Source organism: Myripristis murdjan, chromosome 15, assembly GCF_902150065.1.
Source record: "Myripristis murdjan chromosome 15, fMyrMur1.1, whole genome shotgun sequence".
Classification (NCBI taxonomy): domain Eukaryota; kingdom Metazoa; phylum Chordata; class Actinopteri; order Holocentriformes; family Holocentridae; genus Myripristis; species Myripristis murdjan.
Genome location: NC_043994.1, coordinates 31,531,177 through 31,553,676, shown reverse-complemented (window position 1 = coordinate 31,553,676; position 22,500 = coordinate 31,531,177). Strand labels below are relative to the sequence as shown.

Sequence of the window (22,500 nt, the reverse complement as noted above, 5' to 3'; positions counted from 1 at the left end):
TGGTGCCGTTTTCGCCGCCGTATTCACGTGCCGCACGGATCGGATGAAATAAACTAATTAACAGAATATCACACTTGATCTGATCTTAGAAACATCTGACGGGCGTCTGACAGAAATAACCTGCAGACTGATAAATCATTCAGTGATTGGTTATTTAAAGACAACGGCCCCGCCTCCTTTAGGCTCACAACACACACACACACACACACACACACACACACACACACACACACACACACACACACACACACACACCCATATGTCAACACTACCACAGCCATGCTTACAAAGCAAGACCTGGAGCCCCTCCCATCACCCCCCCTTTTCTCTTCCCATCATCCCCCTCTCCCTGCTGCCATTAGCCCCGCCCCCACCCATCCCATTTCCCATCATCCTCATCTCTCTCTCTCTCTCCCTCTCTCTTTCCCTCTCTCTCTCCCCCTCTGTCATTGTTGTCCTAAACCAGCCAATCAGGAGAATTCTTGCAGTTTAGTGGTTTGGGAACCCCAGAGCAGTGTGTGTGTGTGTGTGTGTGTGTGTGTGTGTGTGTGTGTGTGTGTGTGTGTGTGTGTGTGAAGTGGAGGTGAGGATTAAAACAAGGGAGGGGTTTGTCTGGTCTGCTGTTGGTCTGGAAGGCATGAATATATCAAAAACACATTTGTCATTTCCCCCTCTCTCTCTCTCCCTTTTTGTCTCCCTCTCTCTCTCTCTCTTTTTGTCTCCCTCTCTCTCCCTCTCTTTTTGTCTCCCTCTCTCTCCCTCTCTTTTTGTCTCTCTCTCTCTCTCTCCCTCTCTTTCTCTCTCTAATCTGTCTGAAAGGTGTTTACTCTCTCTCGCCCGCCCCTCTTCCCCCTTCTTCTCTTTCTCTCTCTCTCTCTCCTCTTCCTCATCAATGTTTCATGAGCTTCTGGAGAGCGTCTGTCATCCTGATGATCCCTCCGCTTCCTTTCTTCCTTTCTCTCCCTCCATCTCTCCTCCTCTTAGCAAATTAAAAGATGCTTCACCCCCTCCTCCTCCTCCTCCTCCTCCTCCTCCATCCTTCATCATCAGTGTCGACTGACGTTAAGGTGGAATTAGAGCCGAGATGTCTCCGCTCAGCGGCTCCAAATCAAACCGATGCTGGATTTCACTGCTTAAAATGGAAATGAGCATTTAGCCGCTGCTCTCTCCCTGGAGATACAGCAGTCAGCTGATTGGTTCATTAGTTTGAAGTTTGAAGATCCGTAATTGTTTTCCTCAATTATCAAGTGGAAACACCAAACATTTGCTGATTGTAGCTTCACACACGCATATATTAGCATGATTTTGTAACACTTTGGCTTTATATTTCATTCTTTAGACATTAAAAAGTAATCTGTACACAAATCTACAATGAAAATGAGTATTAGTTGCAGCCCTAAATTCAACTAAAACTAAAATGTGACTTTGCGTACATTTTGGATTAAAGGATTGATTTTTGCATCGCTTGAATTTTTGCTCACAGAAAATATTTTCCGATTTGTTAAAAAACATAAATAAATGCCAAAACAATGATTTGTTAGAGCCCTAAACACTCTAAATCTAAATAAATCTTCTAAATGTAAATCTGGCTCAGACCAGTTAGGTTCACCTGGATTTCATGATCTTGGGTTAAATTCCTCTGATTTCTCCTGTTTTGTGCAAAACAGCAGCACAACCTGATGAATTCCATTTCCCCCCATATTTGCTTGATTTCCAGCAGGGGAAATTCACTCAGCACTTTCTCCTAACGAGGGCGATGAACCGCTCCTCATCTCCTCCCTCTCACATCCAAAAGCTCTTTGCAGTGCAATAATCACCGACCGTCTCAGTATTCATCGTCCCAGCGGGGTTTGAACAGGCGGTCTTTAGGATGTGAACGCCCGCTCTAAACCACCTGAGCCACACATGTGACGACACATGAATTTACGATGCATCCTCTCCGTGCTCTCAACAGCCGTCATAAACACTCCCAGACCTATTTATCTGTCTGACGACTAAAAGCACACACTCTGAAGAGTCAAAGGGCTTTAGAGGAACCATGAGGGACTCTTCAGACTGAAACTACGAGGGAACCCGAAAAGGTTCCTTGATGAACCCCTTAAGGTTGGTGAACCATGACGGTGCTTCTATAAACATCAGAAATAAGATATAGTTTCTATTCTATGTTCTATTCTAGGCAAAATGATGTTGTTTGACTCACTTTCTATCTTAGAAAACCTGAAATAAAAGTTTGTTTTTTATAGTGCAGCATTAGTGCTGCATGGAAACACATGGAACAAAGTCTTTCCTACCCTCAGTGCATTGTTTCAGCTACAGGTCAGCATTAAAACATCACTTTTTACCAGGTTATCCAATCTGTTCAAAAAACACACCAAAGGAAGATGAAAATGATAAAAATGTCTAACGTGTGAGTTAAGGATATCATGATCTGGTTTCCTTTGGATCTGACAAATTGATCCCTCAATCAAGATTTTTAAAGTGTACTATTAGTTCTGCATAGTGACTGAAGCTGACACAAAACCCCTTTTCCAGAATGTCTTCTGTCAGCTACAGTTCAGGGAGTAAAGCATCATTTTCAGAGCAAGAAAAGCCACACTAGCTTATCCATTTTTCTAAAACAATACACCAGCTGACCATGAACTGGAAGACATGAACCCTAACAAAACTTCCACAAACCTCTAATAAAATGGAAACTCTCCAAGACGTCCCTTAGGATTGGCTTTTCCAGCCAGAGACCCTTTGAATCTTGGAAAACCCTTAAATGAAGCCCTAGTTTTCAGAGTGTAGCATTAGCAGCACATAGCAGCTCGTGTAAACAAAGCCCTTTCTACGGTTCACTGATCCACAAGCAGTTCAGCGCTAAAAATGGTGCCTTTTGCAGCATGAGAGAACAAAAACTCTCCAGGTTATGCAAAGACCCACTTCAATAAGCCATGAAACCTAACAGGACCTCAATGCAACGTATGCGGGTTGAGGATACTAAGAGAAACCATCAGTTGTTCTCTGGCTCCCTCTGAATCTGAGGAAACCCCCTTGATGTAGCCCTGGTTTTCAGAGCACGTTACTGTACAGTACAAGCCAACAAAGTCTCTACCTGAACACCATGATATACATCCCTTTATCAGCCCAAAAAGACAAGAACACTCTTTTCAGACTTTCCACAAACCCGAAAAGGTAAGGAGGTTCTTTAAACTAACCCTAACCCTAAGGTACACAGTGGTTCCTTTTAAACCTTGGTAGAACTTGCACTATGGGTTACCTGATCTTTTCAAAACAACACACGAACTGAAACTGAAGAAGCCCCCCTCCGCCACCTGATCTCTCAGAAAGCCTTCCACAGACCTTCCAACATATGGAGGTTCTTCAAGGTTTTTAAGGCTTTTCTTTTGGGTGCTCATCACTTCTTCTTTCAATCAGCTGAGGAACATAAGAAACCTTCAAAGTATGTGGGTTCTTTAAAAATGTTTTTATGGAGGAACCTTAAGGTTGTCTGTATATCTCTAAACACATCATTAAATCAAATAACAAAACAAATGAAGGAGCTCAATACAAAGAATATAAGAAAAAAACTTTGCATTGCATATTTTATGTAATTATTGAACCTCTTACATTGACTGCAAAGGTTTTTATTCTGTGTTGACAGGTCTATTTTGAGTACTCTTCACTTGTTCCTGTGTAACGTCTGGACAAGCTGCTGTTGTAACACAAGAATTTCCCAGTTTTGGGGTCAGGGAAGTACAGCTATCTGTCTACCTATCTGCTCCTTTCACAACAGTACTTAAACTGAAAGTGCCATTGTGTCGGCCTAGTTTACAGCCTCACAAACCACCTGCCACAGCCGCCTTCACCTGGCAGCCGGCCAGCCAGCTGCTTTCAGAGAAAACTGCGAGGAGGGACGGAGCTCAAGGATTTCTGGATGTCCTGCGTCAGCATGTCGATTAGGCTGCAATCAGCAAACCATTAGCCTTCGTCTAAATTCAGCCTGGAGATAAATTTAAAGTAAACACTGCAAATAAAGGCTCCAGAACTGTGTCTTAGGTTTGGTGTTAAAACCTTTTTTCTTTTTTCTTTTCTTTTTTTTTAACTGAGGAAAAGCAAAAGAAGGTGTGGCCTTGTGACTTTCCTGTGGTGCTGCAGGTGTGCAGAGACTCTACCGCTTTAGACAAGCTTGGTATGAAAACGTGGCCACAAGCAACTCCTTCCATGTGTATCTATCTGTCCCGGCTGCTGACACACTCCTGCTGTTTGTATGTCCAAGCTTCATTCAAAACAACTCAAAGTAACTGGAGTCAGTAACAGCATGTGGTGTGCAGCACGTGGTGGATGCTTTTATACACGTGCCTGACCGAACCAGAGGTGAGATCAGAAAATAACACGTACAACTCAAAAAACCAATTTGGAGAAAAATGACCGGCATTACAAGTGTATGGACAGATATTTCCATTTACTCCTGGGATGAAATGCGTTCTTGTCTTTGTACCACCACATTGCTTAAAGGAGTATTCCAACGTTTTGGGCAAAATCTCCTTTCCCTGACGTCCCCAGACTGAGACAAGTTGTTGGATCCCAGTTTCACCTCTGTACGTCCACTGGTTTGGTTCCTGTGGGTAGCATTTAGGTTTATGGTAGCAACTGGGTAACATTTAGACAGAGCCTGGCTAACAACTCCCTTAGACTTCAAGTCTTTATGCTAAGCTAACAGGAAATACTACCCATAGGAACTGAACCACTGGACATACAGAGGTGAAGATGGCGTCCAACATTTCTCTAAGTCTGGGGAAGTTGGAAAAAAGGGTATTTACCCAAAATGTTTGAGCATTCCTTTATGTTTTGAGCCACTGTGGGAATCAAACTACCAACCCTGTCCATCTCAACGCTGCCCTGCCTGGTGAGCTAACCAAAATGGTCCGGTTGTCCTGACAAAGCTCTAGTAAACCCAGTCTAACCTTTCCACAAGTTCTGGGAGAACTTGCGAAATGCACTCGTGGTCACCTTGGAGTTTGAGAAGTTTGAGAAATTCGAGACGGGCTCGTGACCAGAGAGTCGCTGCTCGGTCAAATCCCTTCAGGCTGATAAACCCGGGTGGGAAAGCGGACGAGAAGCTACGAGGCACGAGACCCCCGGCAGCGTCAGTGCAGCTGATCAGCAGCTGCAAGCCGAGCGCCGTGGCTGTGAATGTGAGCGCGAGTCTGTATCTGCATGGATGTAAAAGCAGGGTGGGGCTGATAAAGAGCACAGAGCTTTGATAAAGACAATCCCACAGGTTTGTACAGTCGGGGCGGGGAGCTGGAAGGCCGGAGCTGCTGACTCAAGCGCATAGCGAAAGATTTCACATCAAAGTGCAAATATGTGAGTCAAGCAGAGAACTTTGTGATTATACATGTGTGTGAGCCTCCATGCTGATCCCCATCCAGAGCCTCTGACACCAGCTGACGTTCACCAGCACAATGGAGGAAGTTTCTCCAGGCGTAATTACAGCAGAGTGTGTACGGCTCCGTTATGATATACTGCTTTCTTGCCCTGGTGACTCTTAAATAGATTTTCAGTCACGCTGGAGCCGCCCGCTTAAATAAAGGAGGGAAAAAAAAAACAGAATGAAAGTGTATCGTCAGACTCTCCAAACTGAAGTGTCTGTGTTTAAAGCTGCCGCCCACCAGCTGTTTGCCTGAAACTTTTGTTTGTTTGTTTGTTTGTTTGTCAGTCAGGTCTCTCTTGCAGATTAGTTTGTTTTCTCCCTCCCAGTTTCAGCAGGAAACTTCAGGCTTCAAAACACTGCCGATCCAGGAATTTAACTTTATTCTGCATCATTTCAAATAAAAGGTCACAGGGACATTATGCCACTCTGACCTTTGACCTCCTTGGTATCGATTGCTTGCCATGTCACTGATATAGGAATTAAACCTCACTCTGCTTCTCTGGAAATCATTTTGTTGGGATAAAAACATCGGCTTTTATCCCAACACTACAAGGTGCTATCAGTTTTAAAGATCCAGCACAAATCCACCACAGCAAGGAAAAGCCCTGAACCTGAATCTGAATAAAACCAGTGTCTTTGCTCGGGCCCCTGCTCTCTTACCTTGCAGCTGTTTAAACCGTCCCTCCAGCTGGTTGTAGTTGAAGGCGGCCTGGCCCGAGAAGCCCGAGGCCGCGGGGCCGGGGCTCGGCCCCCGGACGGGGCTCATGGCCGGGCTGGGGCCTCGGCCGGGGCTGGGCGCCTGAGAGGGGCCGGGGCCCGAGGACGGGGACAGGGGGCCGGGGTAGTCCGACGCCGGGGAGAGAGGAGGGGGGGACAGCGGCCCGGGGAGGCCGGCGGCGGCGCTCTGAAGCTCCATGATGCCGCTTCACAGAGAACGGAGACGGGTTCAGAAGAGCCGAGTCTGCGGTGACATGGAGAGGAGCCTCCAGCAGGAGGTCCAGGCAAGTTTCCACCGAGACCCAGAGGCTCAAACAGAAGAGAAGAACTCTGAGGACGAGTTCGACAGGAAAACTCCAACAGAACAAACTGAGATCCAGCAGAAAACCCTCAGAGCAGAATAAAGTCCTGAAGCCTCGAGCACCGTGTCCAGAGTCGGCTTTGGTCTCCTTCTTCTTCTGCTTCCAAATAAAGCTGCTTCCTCAGGTGTTGAGTCCCATATGCCTCCAGTACAGCAGAACAGAGGGCGAGAGACACCGACGCGGACTCTCTCTCTCTCTCTCCGTGTGTGTCCGTGTCACCGGTGGCAGCAGAAATCGCCGGCTCAGCACAGCAGCGACGGCAGCAGCATCTCACTCCTCCGTTTTCACTATCCACCCGTTCAGCGCTCCACCTTTTCTATCTATCAGTCAATCAATGGATCTATCTATTGATCCGTCTATTCACGCCCTGCTTCCTTCACGCCTCTTCAGCAATCCAGCCATCCTCCCTCCAACACACACACACACACACACACAGACACACAGACCCTGAATGAAAAGGTAAGAGTAAAATCCGATTCAGCGGCAGGAGGAGGAAAAAAAACAGCGTGCAGTGAAAGAAAGAGAGAGAGAGAGAGAGAGAGAGAGAGAGAGAGAGAGAGAGAGAGAGAGGTGGAGCGAGGTAGAGCGGCTGCAGTGTGTCTGTCCTCCAGTGTGCCGAGCGCCTCACACACACACACACACACACTCCGACACCTTCCACAGCCTCAGACGGAGGGGGGAGGGGCCGCGGGCCGCCCCCCCTCCCCTGAGCGGCCAATCACAGCGCTCGCCTTCCCCGGTGACGTCATCGCCTCGTTAGCATAAGGGGCGGGGCGGGAGGAGGGCGAGAGAGAAAGGAAACCAGAGAGAGAGAGAGAGGGAGAGAGAGAGAGAGAGAGAGAGAGAGAGAGTCTCCGTTCACACTGAACATGAAAGGAAACGGAAGATGTTGAAATATTTCTTTCTTTCCTTTTTTTTCCTCGGGAGTGTTTTTTTTTTTTTTTTTTTTTTTAGCACATTTTGATGTAAAAGCAAAAACGTCCAAACTAAACTTTTATGAGACGAAGCAAAACAAGACAAAAGAAACTGCTGCAGGATCAATATTTACATCAGAACTTCAAAAACGTCTTTAATCCCTGAATTAATCCCTAAATAACACCTCATACGCTGTGTGACTGTTTTTAGATTAATTTCACTCGTTACAGTATATCTGTAAATTTAGCATTTATGCATAAATGTAAGTTTGACTTGAATATATTTTGCATTAAAAACTTCAAATATTAACCAACTTAAGAAGAAACATAAGGAAAGAACGACTGGATTATAGAACTTTTAAGAGGATTAATGAGTTTTACTGTTTTTTTTTACTGTATGGTCACGAGTCTTATCAGTAAAAGAGACGTAAAGAGTCAAAGAGCAGCAACTTTTGTTAAAAGTAAAAGTAATAAAAGGAGTAAAAGTGGAAAACAGGATTGTTGTCTGTTGTGCAAACTGTATTAATTCATTTGTTTATTTATTGATGTTATATCTTGCATTTTCAAGATGGGGTGTAAATTTAAGATGTTCTTCTTTCTGATCATTTTCATTCATGTGGCGTCCAACATGTTACTGGGACTCTTAATGTGAAAATTTATTTTTTTCCAGGAATAATGAGGAAATTAAATATTAATTCTTATGAACCTGTCATGCAGATTTCTGACAGACAGACAGAGAGATAAGCACATGATGTAGTTTGTACTGGATCATATTTTAGAGTTCACACAGAAAACATGTAGTGAGTTCATGCTTTAATATCAAGTATGATTCATGTAAATATGGAACAAATATAAAAACGGCCGATCGCTGGAAACTGATATTTGTTGCTGTGCTGCTTTGCAAAATTTTGTTTCTGAAAAACCCTCGTGATGATTACATAAAGTACATTAGAGGGAATAAAGAATAAGAGACAGCTAGGGACGGTATGACACACACACACACACACACACACACACACACACACACACACACACACACACACACACTTGGCTCGGGATCGGCCCATTTTTCCTCGAGCTCTTCAGTCCAAACATCCTGAGAATATCCCAGCGCTAAAATAAGCGTGTTGTAGAGAACGTCTTCCTGTTCTGGTCCTGCCAACACATCCTGTTTGATCCAGCTGTCCGTCAACACACACACACACACACACACACACACACACACACACACGCCTGTGAGTTCAGGGTGGAGACGACAACACAGAAAAAAAAAGAAGACTCCAGAAAGACTCGAGAGGCTGTGAAAGTGAAAAGGGAGTTTCCTCGCTGAGTGAAGAGTGACAGCACAGGCAGGCCAGCGTGAGGAGGTCAAAGGTCAAAGGAGAGGCAGAGCACCTGTGGAGGCCCACCTCCACCTCCACCTCCACCTCCTCTCGTCCCTCAGAGCCACAGGACGAGACGTGGGGCTGCAAAGTTTGGATTCATTCAGGACTGAAGAACAGGAAAGTGATTTAATCTGAGAGTAAAGGTGGCAGTCAGGCTTTAGGACGAAACAAAAAGATTATTTTCACTGTTTCACTGCATCTATAGATTATATATATATATTTTTTTTTTTTAAATTATTCAATGAATCGATTAGTGCACAAAGTGATAAAAATAAAGCCAGAGTCTGACATGAAGCCAAAGCATTAATCTGATAAAGACATGAACGGAGAAAAAGAAGACAGCGTTCGGTGATACAAGACTAAAACCACTGATTGATTATCAAAATTAGAATTGATATCTATCACTTCACTAATCAACTAATCAGCTCATCAGCTTCAGCACATTACAGATTACAGTAATCTACAGGAGTGTGAGGTACAGACGAGTGCAGGAAGCTGAGCGATTCATTCGATTTCTCTCAAAAGAGAAAAAAGGCAAAGAGCAACTGAACATCAAATGACCAAAAAATAAAAAATAAAAATAAATAAAATAGCCTGAAAATGAGCTCAAAATAGAAAATATTTTTTCCTGTAACATAATTGTAAATTATAATTGTAGTGTAATTATATTAAAATTTATAATTATGAACATAGTTTTCTGGACATTTTCTGGCTATATTTTGGGGGATAATTTTCTAATTATTTTTCTTTTTTGTTTTCTTTTTTTTAAAGCTAATTTCCTGATCATTTTCCTGCAAACTTTTACTAATTCCTTGCAACTTTTCAGGTCGTTTCTTGCCAAGTTTCTAATTTCGTCTCTCTCTGTGATTTTCAGAGAATGATGATGTGATAATCTGTGATAATCTGTACTGATTTGTTGGAATTTTATCAAAACAAAGGAAGGTAGATCAGCAGGTGACAGACAGTAAGGAGGTCAAAGGTCGGAGGTCACAGCAGAGGGAGCAAACATCCCCACAGGCTCAGAAATGATACACACACTCCAGGAAATGTGTGTGTTATTTCTCTCTGTCGCTGAGCGTCCCGCCGCCGTCACACGGCCTCCGCGTGGCCCGGCCCCTCAGGGCAGCCCCCCGTCGCCCCACCAAGCGAGCCATTTATTGGGCTGGGCCGCGGTCACGCCTGGCACCACGCCCGGGGGCCGCCCGGGGCCGCCCGGAGCCGCCCGGGGCCGCCCGGAGCCGCCCGGGGCCACCCGGGGCCACCCGGGGCCGCCCGGGACCCCTGACAATTTGTCACACATTCTGCAGAGCCGCTTTCCGGCGAGTCGGCGAGCCGAAACGCGCTGCAGAAACCGTCCCGCGGGTCACAGAGACGCACAGACACATCTCTGTTCCCTCTGCGGCCTCCTGTCACGGGACGGGGAACAACACACACACACACACACACACACACTCACAAACACACACATACTGGTACTGACATGGCTGTGTGAAGGCTGGGCCACAGAAACCCTTCATTTAGGACAGAGGGGGAAAACAACAGCAGGCTCCACTGCTGTGAGCGAGGTTCCTTCAAGAAGTTCTTTAGAGAACCGTTTCACCTCAGAGAACATGACTGAACGGTCATCTGAAGAACGTTTCAGGATCATCTGAAGAACCGTCTAGTGAAGTGGTTCCTTAAAGAACCCGTGGTCCGAGAGGTTCTCAGAGGAGTCAGACGTGGTTCTCCTGTTTCAGGGGTTTTCAGTCTTTTTCGTTTTTCTGGAAGTTAAAGTCGATGAAGCTCAGAACCTCCAGCTGGAGGTGACGGAGCCCTCAGGACGCTGATATGACAAGATTACAAAGATCAAAAAAAAAATGTAAAAAAAATAAAATAATAATAACATTAAAGTAAAATCTGTATAAAATAATAAAATACCAGAACTTATGAAAAAAAATATGAAAAAAAACGTAAAAAACAAAAAAAAACAAAAAACTAAACAAAACAAAATAATAATAATAATAATGTAAACAAAATAAAATAAAAATAATAAAAACAGAGCCTATTTAAAAATTCACAAAAAAAATACTGGAACATTAATAAAGAAAATAAATAAATAGCAAATCAGAAAATTAACGATTAAATTTTTTAAATTACAGGAAAACCTTTTTTATGAACTTAACTAAATGTTTCTAAACTGAAATGATAGGTGGGACAACAGTTTTGTGTTTTTGTGCAGCAGCGAGGTGTTCAAGGGTCATCGGGGCCGCAGAGCGTCGGTCAGCAGGCCGACACGACGGTGCGTTCAGGGTCTCGGGGTCAAACTCGTGTGATGGAGGTGGTGAATCTGCCGCTCCCTCCTCACCGCACAAACACATTCCTCTCAGGTCACAGCAGCAACACATGACAGAGACGGCGGCCATGTTGGAGGACAGACCGACGCTCTGGAGGTCGCCGAGTCTGATGATGTGTTTAAGTTTCAGTCAAACGTCAGGAAAACGCACAATCAGGACGTTTCTGCTCTGCAGCTCAGAGCGAGGAGGGAAAAGACAGAGGAGAAAAGGAAAGGAGAGCACTGAGACTTACTGAGTTACTTTCACTTTCCCTGGTGTTTTTATAACCACACACACACACACACACACACACACACACACACACACACACACACACACACACACACAGAGCAGTGTCTGTGTCTCACTTCCTGTCCTGAAAACCAGATGGTGGAATGCAGGGAATGTTGGTATGTGTGTTTTAGGTCTCTCTGTATGTGTGTGTGTGTGTGTGTGTGTGTGTGTGTGTGTGTGTGTGTGTGTGTGTGCGTGTGTGTGTGTGTGTGTGTGTGTGTGTGAGGACCTCATGGGAACCTGGAGCAGGTCGCTGGTTCTCATTACCGAGCGTCTCGACATGTTAAAGCCTCCGTCTGGGAGTTTCTCATCGTCTGCTGTAACGCGACAGAACCCGACCGCACCTGAACGCACCGCGCGTCCGGCACACGCTAACGGTAACTAACGTTAGCTAAAATGCTATCAGACAGAAGCTTTCTCCTGCTGCTCAAACACAAGGGTCAGGAGAGAGAGAGAGAGGTCAAAGGTCATGAGGAGAGCCTAACTCCGCGCCTCAGCCCTGCAGGGAGACTTTAAACAGACAACGACCAAAACATATGCAAGAAATTAGTGAAAAATTACAACAAAAGGACCTGAAAATTAGCCAAAAAAGAGAAGTTAAAAAAAAAAAAACAGTAAATAAATTACCTTAAATGAAGCAAAAAGAAAAAAAAAAGCACTAAAATGTTTAATTAATAAATGAAAATTCCCTTCCTGAACTATAACTGATGTTTAAACAGGCAGGAGAACGACAGCCTGTTGAAATATTGACTTTATCTGTTTATGAACATTCAACTTTATCTGTTTATCAACATTCTCCAAATGAAACAATGAAGTCACAAAGTAAAAAAATTAACAAAAAAATTACTAGAAAATTAGGCAAAAAAAACACAACACCAAACAATTAGCAAATGTATTTTTCTTTATATTACAAGAAAACTATATTTCTAATGATTAAAATGACATATTTAAATGTTGGTTTTGTGTTTAAATGTTTCTTTTAAATGTTTCCCATCTACTATCTGTATTTTTCATTTTTCATATTTATTATTTTCATCAGTATATCTTACATTTCTTACATTTCAACACTTAAACATCTCATATTCTCAGGCTACTTTATTGTATATACTTAGCTCTTATTGTCTTTAGTGTATATATTTCGCATATTTAGTCTCTATTGTATATACTTTTAATTTTATTTTTTTTGTTGTTGTTGTTTTTATTGATGATGCTGCTGTAACGTGTGAATTTCCCAGTCTGGGATCAATAAAGTATACCTATCTATCTATCTATCTATCTATCTATCTATCTATCTATCTATTCTCCAGCATTTAAATTTCAGTGAAACCAAATGAGTTAAATTCATGTTAACTGTTTAATTAAATGCTTCTCATTTTGCTGAGGACCCCCTAGATGACCCTGAGGGACCCCTGGGGGGCCCCGGACCTCACGCTGAAAACCACTGGTTCAGATTCAGCATCTGATTGGCTCATCCTGAGTGACCTCATCAGTGACATCATCACTGTGTGCCTGCAGGTTATTCTGAGCTGATCTGAGAACAGAAACGAACCCGTTTACCAGAAACACACACACACACACACACACACACACACACACACACACACACACACACACACTTGACACCATCTCCTATTACAGCTTTAGTCTGATGATTTTTCAGCAAAACACACACACACACAAACACAGCACAGAACTCCAAACACACACACACACACACACACACACACACAGAGAGAGAGAGAGAGAGAGAAATCCATCTCCATCCCACTCAGTACAAAAGCACTACTGCAATGCGCGCACACACACACACACACACACACACACTCATTAAAAACAGAAAAAACACACAAAGACGCACGCATGCAAACACACAGACAGAAGTCCACTTGCACACATGAAGTGAAGCCCACCCGTGTAACTCACACACACACACACACACACACACACACACTGCCGTCTGTCTCTGTCCTTCACTGTAAGCAGATCGCAGATCTGTCTCTGTTTCCATGGTGACCGGCGGTTTTGTGTTTCCCAGGCTATCGCATGGAAGCGTAACACACCTGGCCTTCACTGAACACGCACACACACGCACACACACACACACACACACACACACACACACACACACACAGGTCAGAGCAGTGTGTCCATGCTGCAGCTCATCCTGATGACCCACCTCTTCGATTTTCAACATTTTTATGGAAAGAAAAAACATTTTAAAAGTACAGAGTTTCCTCCAGAACTCCAGAGACTCTACTGCAACTACTAACACTACTGCTAATACAAGTACTACTACTGCTAATACAAGTACTACTAATGCTAATACAAGTACTGCTAATGCTAATACAAGTACTACTACTGCTAATACAAGTACTGCTAATGCTAATACAAGTACTGCTAATGCTAATACAAGTACTTATACTGCTAATGCAAGTACTACTACTGCTAATACAAGTACTACTACTGCTAATTCAAGTACTACTACTGCTAATACAAGTACTGCTACTGCTAATACAAGTACTTATACTGCTAATGCAAGTACTACTACTGCTAATACAAGTACTACTACTGCTAATTCAAGTACTACTACTGCTAATACAAGTACTTATACTGCTAATGCAAGTACTACTACTGCTAATACAAGTACTGCTACTGCTAATACAAGTACTACTACTGCTAATACAAGTACTACTACTGCTAATACAAGTACTACTACTACAACCAGTACTGCCCGTGACATTTTATTTACTACCAGTGATACCAAACTCCAAACACACACACACACACACACACACACACACACACACACCAAGTGATGCAGGAAATGATGCCAGACCAAACATAAGAAGCCTGTGAGCGACTCGCCATCCAGGTGTTTGTGCGCTGATTTTCATAGAAAAAAAAACAAGGAAGAAGTTTTCCTCTCACTTAACATGATGATGAACAGATAAAAAAAATGAATGAATGAATGAAAGAAAGAAAGTCAGTCGAGCTAACATCTCTGGTCCAGAATCTGTAATAAAGAGCCACAGCCAGAAGTGGGCGTGGCCATGTGGTCACCAACGTGTCGGCCGCTTCACGCCGAGTCAGAGGACACGTCACATGACCCCCTCTGGAGAAACTGGGGGGAAAAAAAACAAAAGGGGCGTGGCCTGGGAGGGAGGGGGGTGTGGCCCAACCCCCAATCAGTGTGAGAGGTGAATATGCTGGACAAACCTGGTGTCAAAGTGTTGAGACTTGTTGCTGTAGGCCCCGCCCATGCCACGCAGATGCCACGCCCCTTGACCAAAAGGGGGCGTGGAAATCACTTGTTCTTTCACTCACGACCAATCAGATCGGAGCAGCTGACGGTTAAACAGTTAAACAGTAAAAACGAACGGATGCACCCCTCTGATTTTAAGAACAGCCTCTAGATGGCGGTTGAGCAGCTCACACACAGCGATCGATGTGCTGCACGACGTATCGCAAAAACATCAATATGGCAACATCAGAGTGTGACATCAGATTAATAATCCTGTAAAAGTGTGTGAAGTTTTGTTTTACATGCATATTTTAAAATTCATTTTTACACATACTCCACATCCTGCTGACATGGTCATTTCAAATGTGAAATAAATCAACAAGTAGCTGGGAAACTGATCATCCTGCACATTTACTGATAAATAATCTCCCCAGGGGATTATGAAGATCAAAATCTCAAAATTCCCGGAAAATGCGGCCACATGATATTTTGTCGATGGCGTGCAGCCGCGGGAACAGGGATTAATTTAATCCCTCTGCAAGGTGGAAATTGTAGTTTCCATGTATCCTGAACTCAGCATCACACACTTCATACGTCTGTTTAAATTGTTCATATTTCTATTTTTTTATATTCCTTGTTTATAGTGTTTATATTGCTTACTGCTATTTATCATCTGTGTACACTGTATATTTCTTTTAAATTGCACATTGACCTACATCTATGCACATTTTACACACCTATGCACACGGTTTTTTGCACATTGCTTTTTGCACACTGGGTTGTACTTAGATCTTATTCTTTATTTTTTATTTATTTAATCTGTAATCTGTGGATACTGCTGAAAAACTGCGAATTTCCTTCGGGATGAATAAAGTATCTATCTATCTATCTATCTATCTATCACTCGCTACAAGGATCTGTGTGTGATAACAGGAGACACACACACACACACACACACACACACACACACACACACACACAGGCCATATATCAGTGTGGATGCTAAGTCACTGTCAGTGCTGAGCTCAGCCTGCAGAGGAGAGGAAGCCGACGAGCTCCTGAGGTCAAACGCCGCCGCGCCGCGCCGCTCCTGTGACACCAGACGCCGCGCGGCGTGACGTCACCTCGCGTCTGATTGGTCGAGAGGAAACACACACCGAGCCAGGGGGCCCAGAAATGCACTGCCGAGCTCTCAGGTGGCCGTGACAGAGATTCATTAACCTCTGTTACTTTTTATACTTCAGTGACGTCTCAAAATGAGCCAATCACCTGCTCAGCTGAGAGGAAATTAACAGATTATAATTTCAGTTTTTGAATTATTTTAGTCGTGTATCAAGTGAAAACTTCACCTGCTGTCTGATTCTCCTGCTTTACTGAGATTCTCTTTATAAAATAAATACAGTGAGTCAACTGTATCTGGTATTATTTTACACATTTTTCACATTATTTTCAAATTATTCGCAGCTGTAATGAAGAGATTTATTCTGGATTTTATTCTGAAGGCTTTTCCTCGTCTCCGTCTCTCAGGATTACATTGGATTACTTCACCTGCACTCGTCCAGTTACACCACCAGCTGGGGTCTATAAAGCCTCCCCTTTACTGTACTATTAATGACAAATATAGGAATTCTCAGACATGACATGACACACACACACACACACACACACACGCACACACACACACACACACACACACACACACACACTTCTGTCTGTGTGAATTAAAACTCTACAGCTGATTAAAGTGTGCAGCTCCATGTGTGTCAGCGCGGCTCCATCAGCCGAACCCAACAACCAGCAGCCACACACACACACACACACACACACACACACACACACACACACACACACACACACACACACAGAGCACCATCACCCTCCTCCTGCATATTTAACACTGGTGTGAATTATTTAGTGAAGTGGGACACTGGTGAAGCAGTCGGCCATCAGGCTAAAAACAGTAGGCAGCACATCTAGAGTTACACACACACACACACACACACACACACACACACACACACACACACACACACACACACACACACTTCTTACTGCACGTCATTGCAGTATCATCTACAGTTTTACAATAAAGGCGTAGTGAGATAACAATATGGAGTCATCATGGTGCAAAGTGGGCGGAGCCAAAGGACCAGCAAGTGTCTTACACGTTTTTTTTTTTTTTTTTTTAAACAATTTGAAATTCTAATTTTATCTATAATCTATAATCTATAATCATCTGAGCACAGAGTCACTGATTCTCCTGGGAGGACAAACCAGATGACAGCGTTAAGGTGAACACATCAAACCACTAAAACAACCACAGCAATATGCTCAATACACAATCACTTCCAAATGCAGCTCCAACAGAAACATCCAAATGACACACACACACACACACACACTCACACACACACACACAGCAAAGTAAATCGTTTTTCATTTCTTGCTCTGGTTTTCTGCACAGACGTGTGATAAGCCCAGCGTCAGAATGAGCTTCAGTCCCTCATCACCAACACTGAAAACAGCTCAGAGGTCAAAGGTCACCTGGATGACACCTGTGTGACCCCGGGGCGACGCGGGGCGAGGAAGACGTGAGGAAAGCTCGACGCCGCGCCTTTAAATCCTCGTCATCCTCGTTAACCGCGTCTCCTTCACGTCAGATGCTCGTTAGCAAGGCCCGCTCATTAGCACCCAGACTAATCCTAATCCTAATCCCCACAATTAGAAAGTGTCAAGGCGGGTAATCCTAGGTGCTCTTGCAGCCTGATCTGGAGGCCTGCACTGAGATCAGTTTATGAAGGACGACACCGACACCGGCGTGTCACTAACCAGCAGTTTGGCTCCAGGTGCTGCTGGAAGAGTGATGGAACAGGAAGCCACCGCTGCTCAAGTCCTAGATATTCCACCATCAGATGGAAGTGGGATTATTGCAAAGTGGAAGCGTTTAGGAACCACAGCGACTCGGCCACCAGGGGGCGGCACCACGTAAAGTTACAGAGCGGGGTCGCCGAGCGCCGAGGCTCATAGTGCGGAAAAGAGTCCGACGCTCTGCCGCCTCAGGACCTGCAGAGCTCCAGACCTCCTCTGGCATCAACATCAGCACAGAAATACACTACTCACAAAAAGTTAGGGATATTCAGCTTTCGGGTGAAATTTCAGGATGAACCTAAAATGCATTCTAACCTTTACAGGTGAACTTAATGTGACCTTCTGTAAACTTTTGAATGCACATGTCCAACTGTTCAGTGTTTCAGTACTTTTTGCACAAGTTGCTGTTCTCTAACAAGGAGCTTAACGGCAAAATTCACATCAGGTGTTTGATGCTCCAGCTCATCGAGGTCGTATCATTAGGGAACGGCTGCTGGAGACTGGGGTACCTCAAATGGAGTGGCCTGCACTTTCTCCAGACCTGAATCCCATAGAAAACCTATGGGATCAGCTGAGTGGCCGTGTAGAGGCTCGGAGCTCTGTACCCCAGAACCTCAATGTCCTGAGGGCCGCCCTTCAAGAAGAGTGGGATGCCATGCCTCAGCAGACAATAAGTCGACTTGTGAACAGCATGAGACGTCGCTGTCAAGCTGTAATTGATGCTCAAGGGCACATGACAAGTTATTGAGACATTGACATTTTTTGTTGTGGTATACCCACCACTGTTGTTGGCTTTTGTTTCAAGAAATTGTTTGAGATGAGGAAATCACCAGTGTATGCTTCTACTTAAATGCCCTACTTTCATGATATAATATCACTGTAGCGTGAACTTTTTATATTTTCCATAAATTTCACCCAAAAGCCAAATATCCATAACTTTTTGTGAGTAGTGTATTTAAATCTTCAATCAGGCGTCTCCATGTGGCGGCCTGATGGACGAGTCTGGGTTTCGGGAACGCCAGGAGAACGTTCCCCACCTCCAGGAGAACGTTCCCCGCCTCCAGGAGAACGTTCCCTGCCTCCTCCAGGAGAACGTTCCCTGCCTCCAGGAGAACGTTCCCTGCCTCCTCCAAGAGAACGTTCCCTGCCTCCAGGAGAACGTTCCCTGCCTCCTCCAGGAGAACGTTCCCTGCCTCCAGGAGAACGTTCCCTGCCTCCAGGAGAACGTTCCCTGCCTGGCTGCATTGTGCCGACTGTGCAGTTTGCTGGAGGAGGGGTCACGCTGTGGGCTGGTGTTTCTGGGCTCGGCCTCGGCCCCTCAGCTCCACTGAAGGGAAATCTGAACGCTTCAGCTCACCGACACATTTTGGACAATTCTCTGCTTCCAGCTCTGTGGGACCAGTTTGGGGAAGGAAGGCCCTTTCCTGTCCCAGCATGACTGAGCCCCAGTGCACAGAGCAGCTCCATAAAGGCGTGGCCGGCTGAGTTTGGGGTGGAAGAAGTTGAGCGGCCCGCACAGAGCCCCGACCTCAACCCCATCCAACACCTTTGGGATCAACTAGAACGCAGACTGGGAGCCTGGGAGCATTTTTACTGCAGAAAAAACGACTCAGTCTGAAACCTCTTGGCTGAGTCGTGCACGCTGCAACCACAAACAAACATCCCTCCATCCCTCCGTCCGTCAGTCCTACCTGCCAGGGCTTTGATGCGTGAGCGCTCGAACAGGCGGGCCGAGCTGTTCTCGTTGTCCCAGTCGTCGGCGTCCCAGCGGTTGTTGACGCCGTCGCTGTACTGCTGCTGGATCTCCATGTGGTCGAACTCCGCCGCTACCGACGTCATCGTGACCCCGCCGCGACCCCGCCGCCGCCACCGCCGTCTGTCTGCCCGCTCGCTGCCGCCGCCGCCGCCGCCCTTACTGATGTCACGCACTCACGCACAGACGCACGCGCAACACGTGCACGCGTGCACACACACACACACTCTGACTCAACACTGTCTGTGGCTCGCTAGCTGGCGCGGGCCGGGTCGCACATCCAAACCTGCGGAGAGAGAGAGACAGAGAGAGAGAGAGAGAGAGAGAGAGAGAGAGAGAGAGAGAGAGAGAGAGGAGAGAAGGTTAAGATTCAGCAATGACTGGAAAAAATAATCAATCAATATCAACATTTTCTGTTTTTTGAGTCACTTTGTCTCTTTTTCAGTTTCATGTAATTCTCTTTATGGAAATGTTTTTGGTCCATTTGTGGAAACTTGGACTCGTAACAGATCAATAAGATCATGTTATGAAGGTTATAACATGAATGTCTGTTATGAACGACTTGAATAATCTCAAATCATGAAATGAGCGACGCGCTGGAGTCTGATCTGAATCTGTGATTATGGGTTTGTAATGTTTGGCTTCTGCTGAAGGGTTTCATTCCAACATGCACTCACTCTGCTTCAAAAAACAGACAAACAAAGAAAAAAATATCTGAAATTCATTAAGAAATATTGAAAAACTCCTAAATTTCCAAGCTGTAAGGTGCTTCACGTCTGGGCACCGGGAGGCTTTCTGCTTTATTCTGTCTCTTAAAAAAAAACTGGACTTAGTTTTAAAAACTTATCAGATGTAAAGACACAGAATCAGAACTCGTTATCAGCCAAGAGGAAAAACTCAAATATGAAATGAGGAAGAGCTGCTGAACAAAATATTGAAAAATGAATAAAAAATGTAAAATATATATTATCATTCTCATTATTAGTAGTAACAGAACATTAAAAACACAGCAGGCAGGTGGGAAATTGAAATAATCCAACAGCAGGAAGAGGAAACCATGTGACCTGCTCCTGCTCTCTGATTGGCTGAGGGCTGCTGCTGCTGAACTCCCACTTCAAATGTTAATCTGCAGCGCCCCCCTCTGGCCAGAACACACCACTGAGCTGATCTCAGAGAGGATGGCAGAACAGACTGTACCCCCCACACACACACACACACACACACACACACACACACACACACACACACACACACACACACACACGCTGCAGATCTCCCATTAAACTCACTGAACTCTGAGTCGGCTCCATCAGCACCAATAAAACAACAAACAGCAACACCAGGTCTTAGCAACACTGTGAGGCGTTCAGGAACACGGCAGGCTGGTTTTATTCAGCACCAACAACACTGTGAGGCGTTCAGGAACATCACAGGCTGGTTTTATTCAGTGCTGATAACACTGTGAGGCGTTCAGGAACACGACAGGCCGGTTTTATTCAGTGCTGACAACACTGTGAGGCGTTCAGGAACACGACAGGCCGGTTTTATTCAGTGCTGACAACATTGTGAGGCATTCAGGAACACGGCAGGCCGGTTTTATTGAGCACTAATAACCACCATGCTGATAATTTAATACTCTGTGGTTATCACTTGCGTAAATCAAATCACGACAGAGTTACACACCACTGATTGTGCAGAATTTATTTATTTACAGAGGGGCGGCTGAGTGTTTGCAAAGTTTTCCTGAAACCCTGCAGTGATGAAAATCTCTGCCTGTTTTTTTTTTTTTTAAAAAAAAAAAAAAAAAAAGAAGTTCAACTCTGGAATTGAAAGCTTCAGCTGTGATTTGTAGACGGCCAGAAATAAAAGCAGAGTGGCTCCGAGTTACTGCTTCATCTGCAGGTCTGATCTTTTCACTGAAGAGCTTCAAAAAAACAAAGGTGTTAAAGTGAAGAGGATGCAGTCAGAAGAAAAAAGGCACAGATAAGCGGCGGAGAGCGATTTCCCCCGATCTTTAACGGACACTAACTGGAAAATGCCGAGTCATTTTTGTCCAGTGGGTCAGATCAGCAGCTCCTCAAACGTTCGTTCTGCTGTCAGGGGCTAAAACGCCGCGTCATGCTTGTGTTTCTGTGTTGGCGCCGGTGCAGGTGAGCTCAGGTCATTCAGACCCACAGCGGCGACTCAGCAGATCTCACTGAGCCGGGCTGCAGTCAGCAGACAGCAACATGACTCGGCACAAAACACAAAACAACACACAGGAGCGCACGTTCAGTGTCAAACACCAGGGGTTTGTGTCATCATCATTATTATTATTATTATTATTCGTTTTTAAGGAATTTTCTGTTTTTTTTATTGGTTTTTTGTTGGTTTTTTTTCTTACCAATTTTCAGGTATTTGTTTTGCCAGTTTTTTTTTTTTTTTTTTTAAATGTTTCAGAAATTTTTTGCTCCTTTACTTATTGCCTTTTGTGTCATGTTTCTGACTTTCTGACATCACTGATCTGACTTTTAAATATAATCATTTCAATAATTATAAATATACACAGTTTCTTATGATTCTTTAAAATATTTTTGCTAATTTAATTCATATTTGTAAATTCAGGTAATTGATTTTTTCATTTTATTTTTTCTAATTTGGTGCATTTCCGGATTTTTTCCCTTCTTTTTTTTTTTGTTTTTCTTCTTTTAAATTTTTTCTGATGTTCCAAAGATTTTTTTTCCCCTCTGTTGCGAAAGGAAATCCAGTGACCCCTCTCAGGTCTCAAAGGCTTAATTCACTAATAAACATAAAAATACAAGAGTGATTATTATGAGGTGATTATTAATCTCACCGCTCTGATTTTCTTCGACAAGTTGGACAGCTCAATAATGAAACAAACCTAAATATCTTTTCATATCTCGGGGGTTAAATCACCTCCCGCAGCACCCCGGGGCCCTATGAGGGTCAAACCTCAGGGTCCAGACCATGAACCTTAAGGTCTGAAAGCCCCTGAGCCAGAGCTGAGTGGGAATCAAACCCACAACCCCAACATGCAGTGCTGCCTTGCTAAACTCTGAGCAGCACAGACTGACACCCCAAAGCATCGATACAGCTGATCCTGACCTGATTTACTGTTTAATGTATTAACAGTCATCTTAATAATGCATTAATAACACGCTTAATAATGCATTAATAACACGCTTACTAATGCATTAATAATACGCTTAATAATGCATTAATAATATGCTTAATAATG

The 22,500-nt window shown here is 44.3% G+C and overlaps 1 protein-coding gene across 2 annotated transcripts in view; it reads right to left on the bottom strand.

The window, feature by feature from the left end:
* LOC115373013 (spectrin beta chain, non-erythrocytic 1-like) overlaps positions 1 to 22,500 on the bottom strand; it is a 139,512-nt gene that overhangs the window by 74,061 nt on the left and 42,951 nt on the right. The window contains exon 2 of one of the 2 annotated variants that reach the window (XM_030071212.1): positions 19,201 to 19,548. In XM_030071212.1, coding sequence (XP_029927072.1) covers positions 19,201 to 19,348 — 148 coding nt within the window. In that variant the 5' untranslated portion in view covers positions 19,349 to 19,548. Of the gene's footprint in view, positions 1 to 6,076; positions 7,012 to 19,200; positions 19,549 to 22,500 lie in introns of those variants that run through there. The other variant, XM_030071211.1, reaches the window with a different exon arrangement.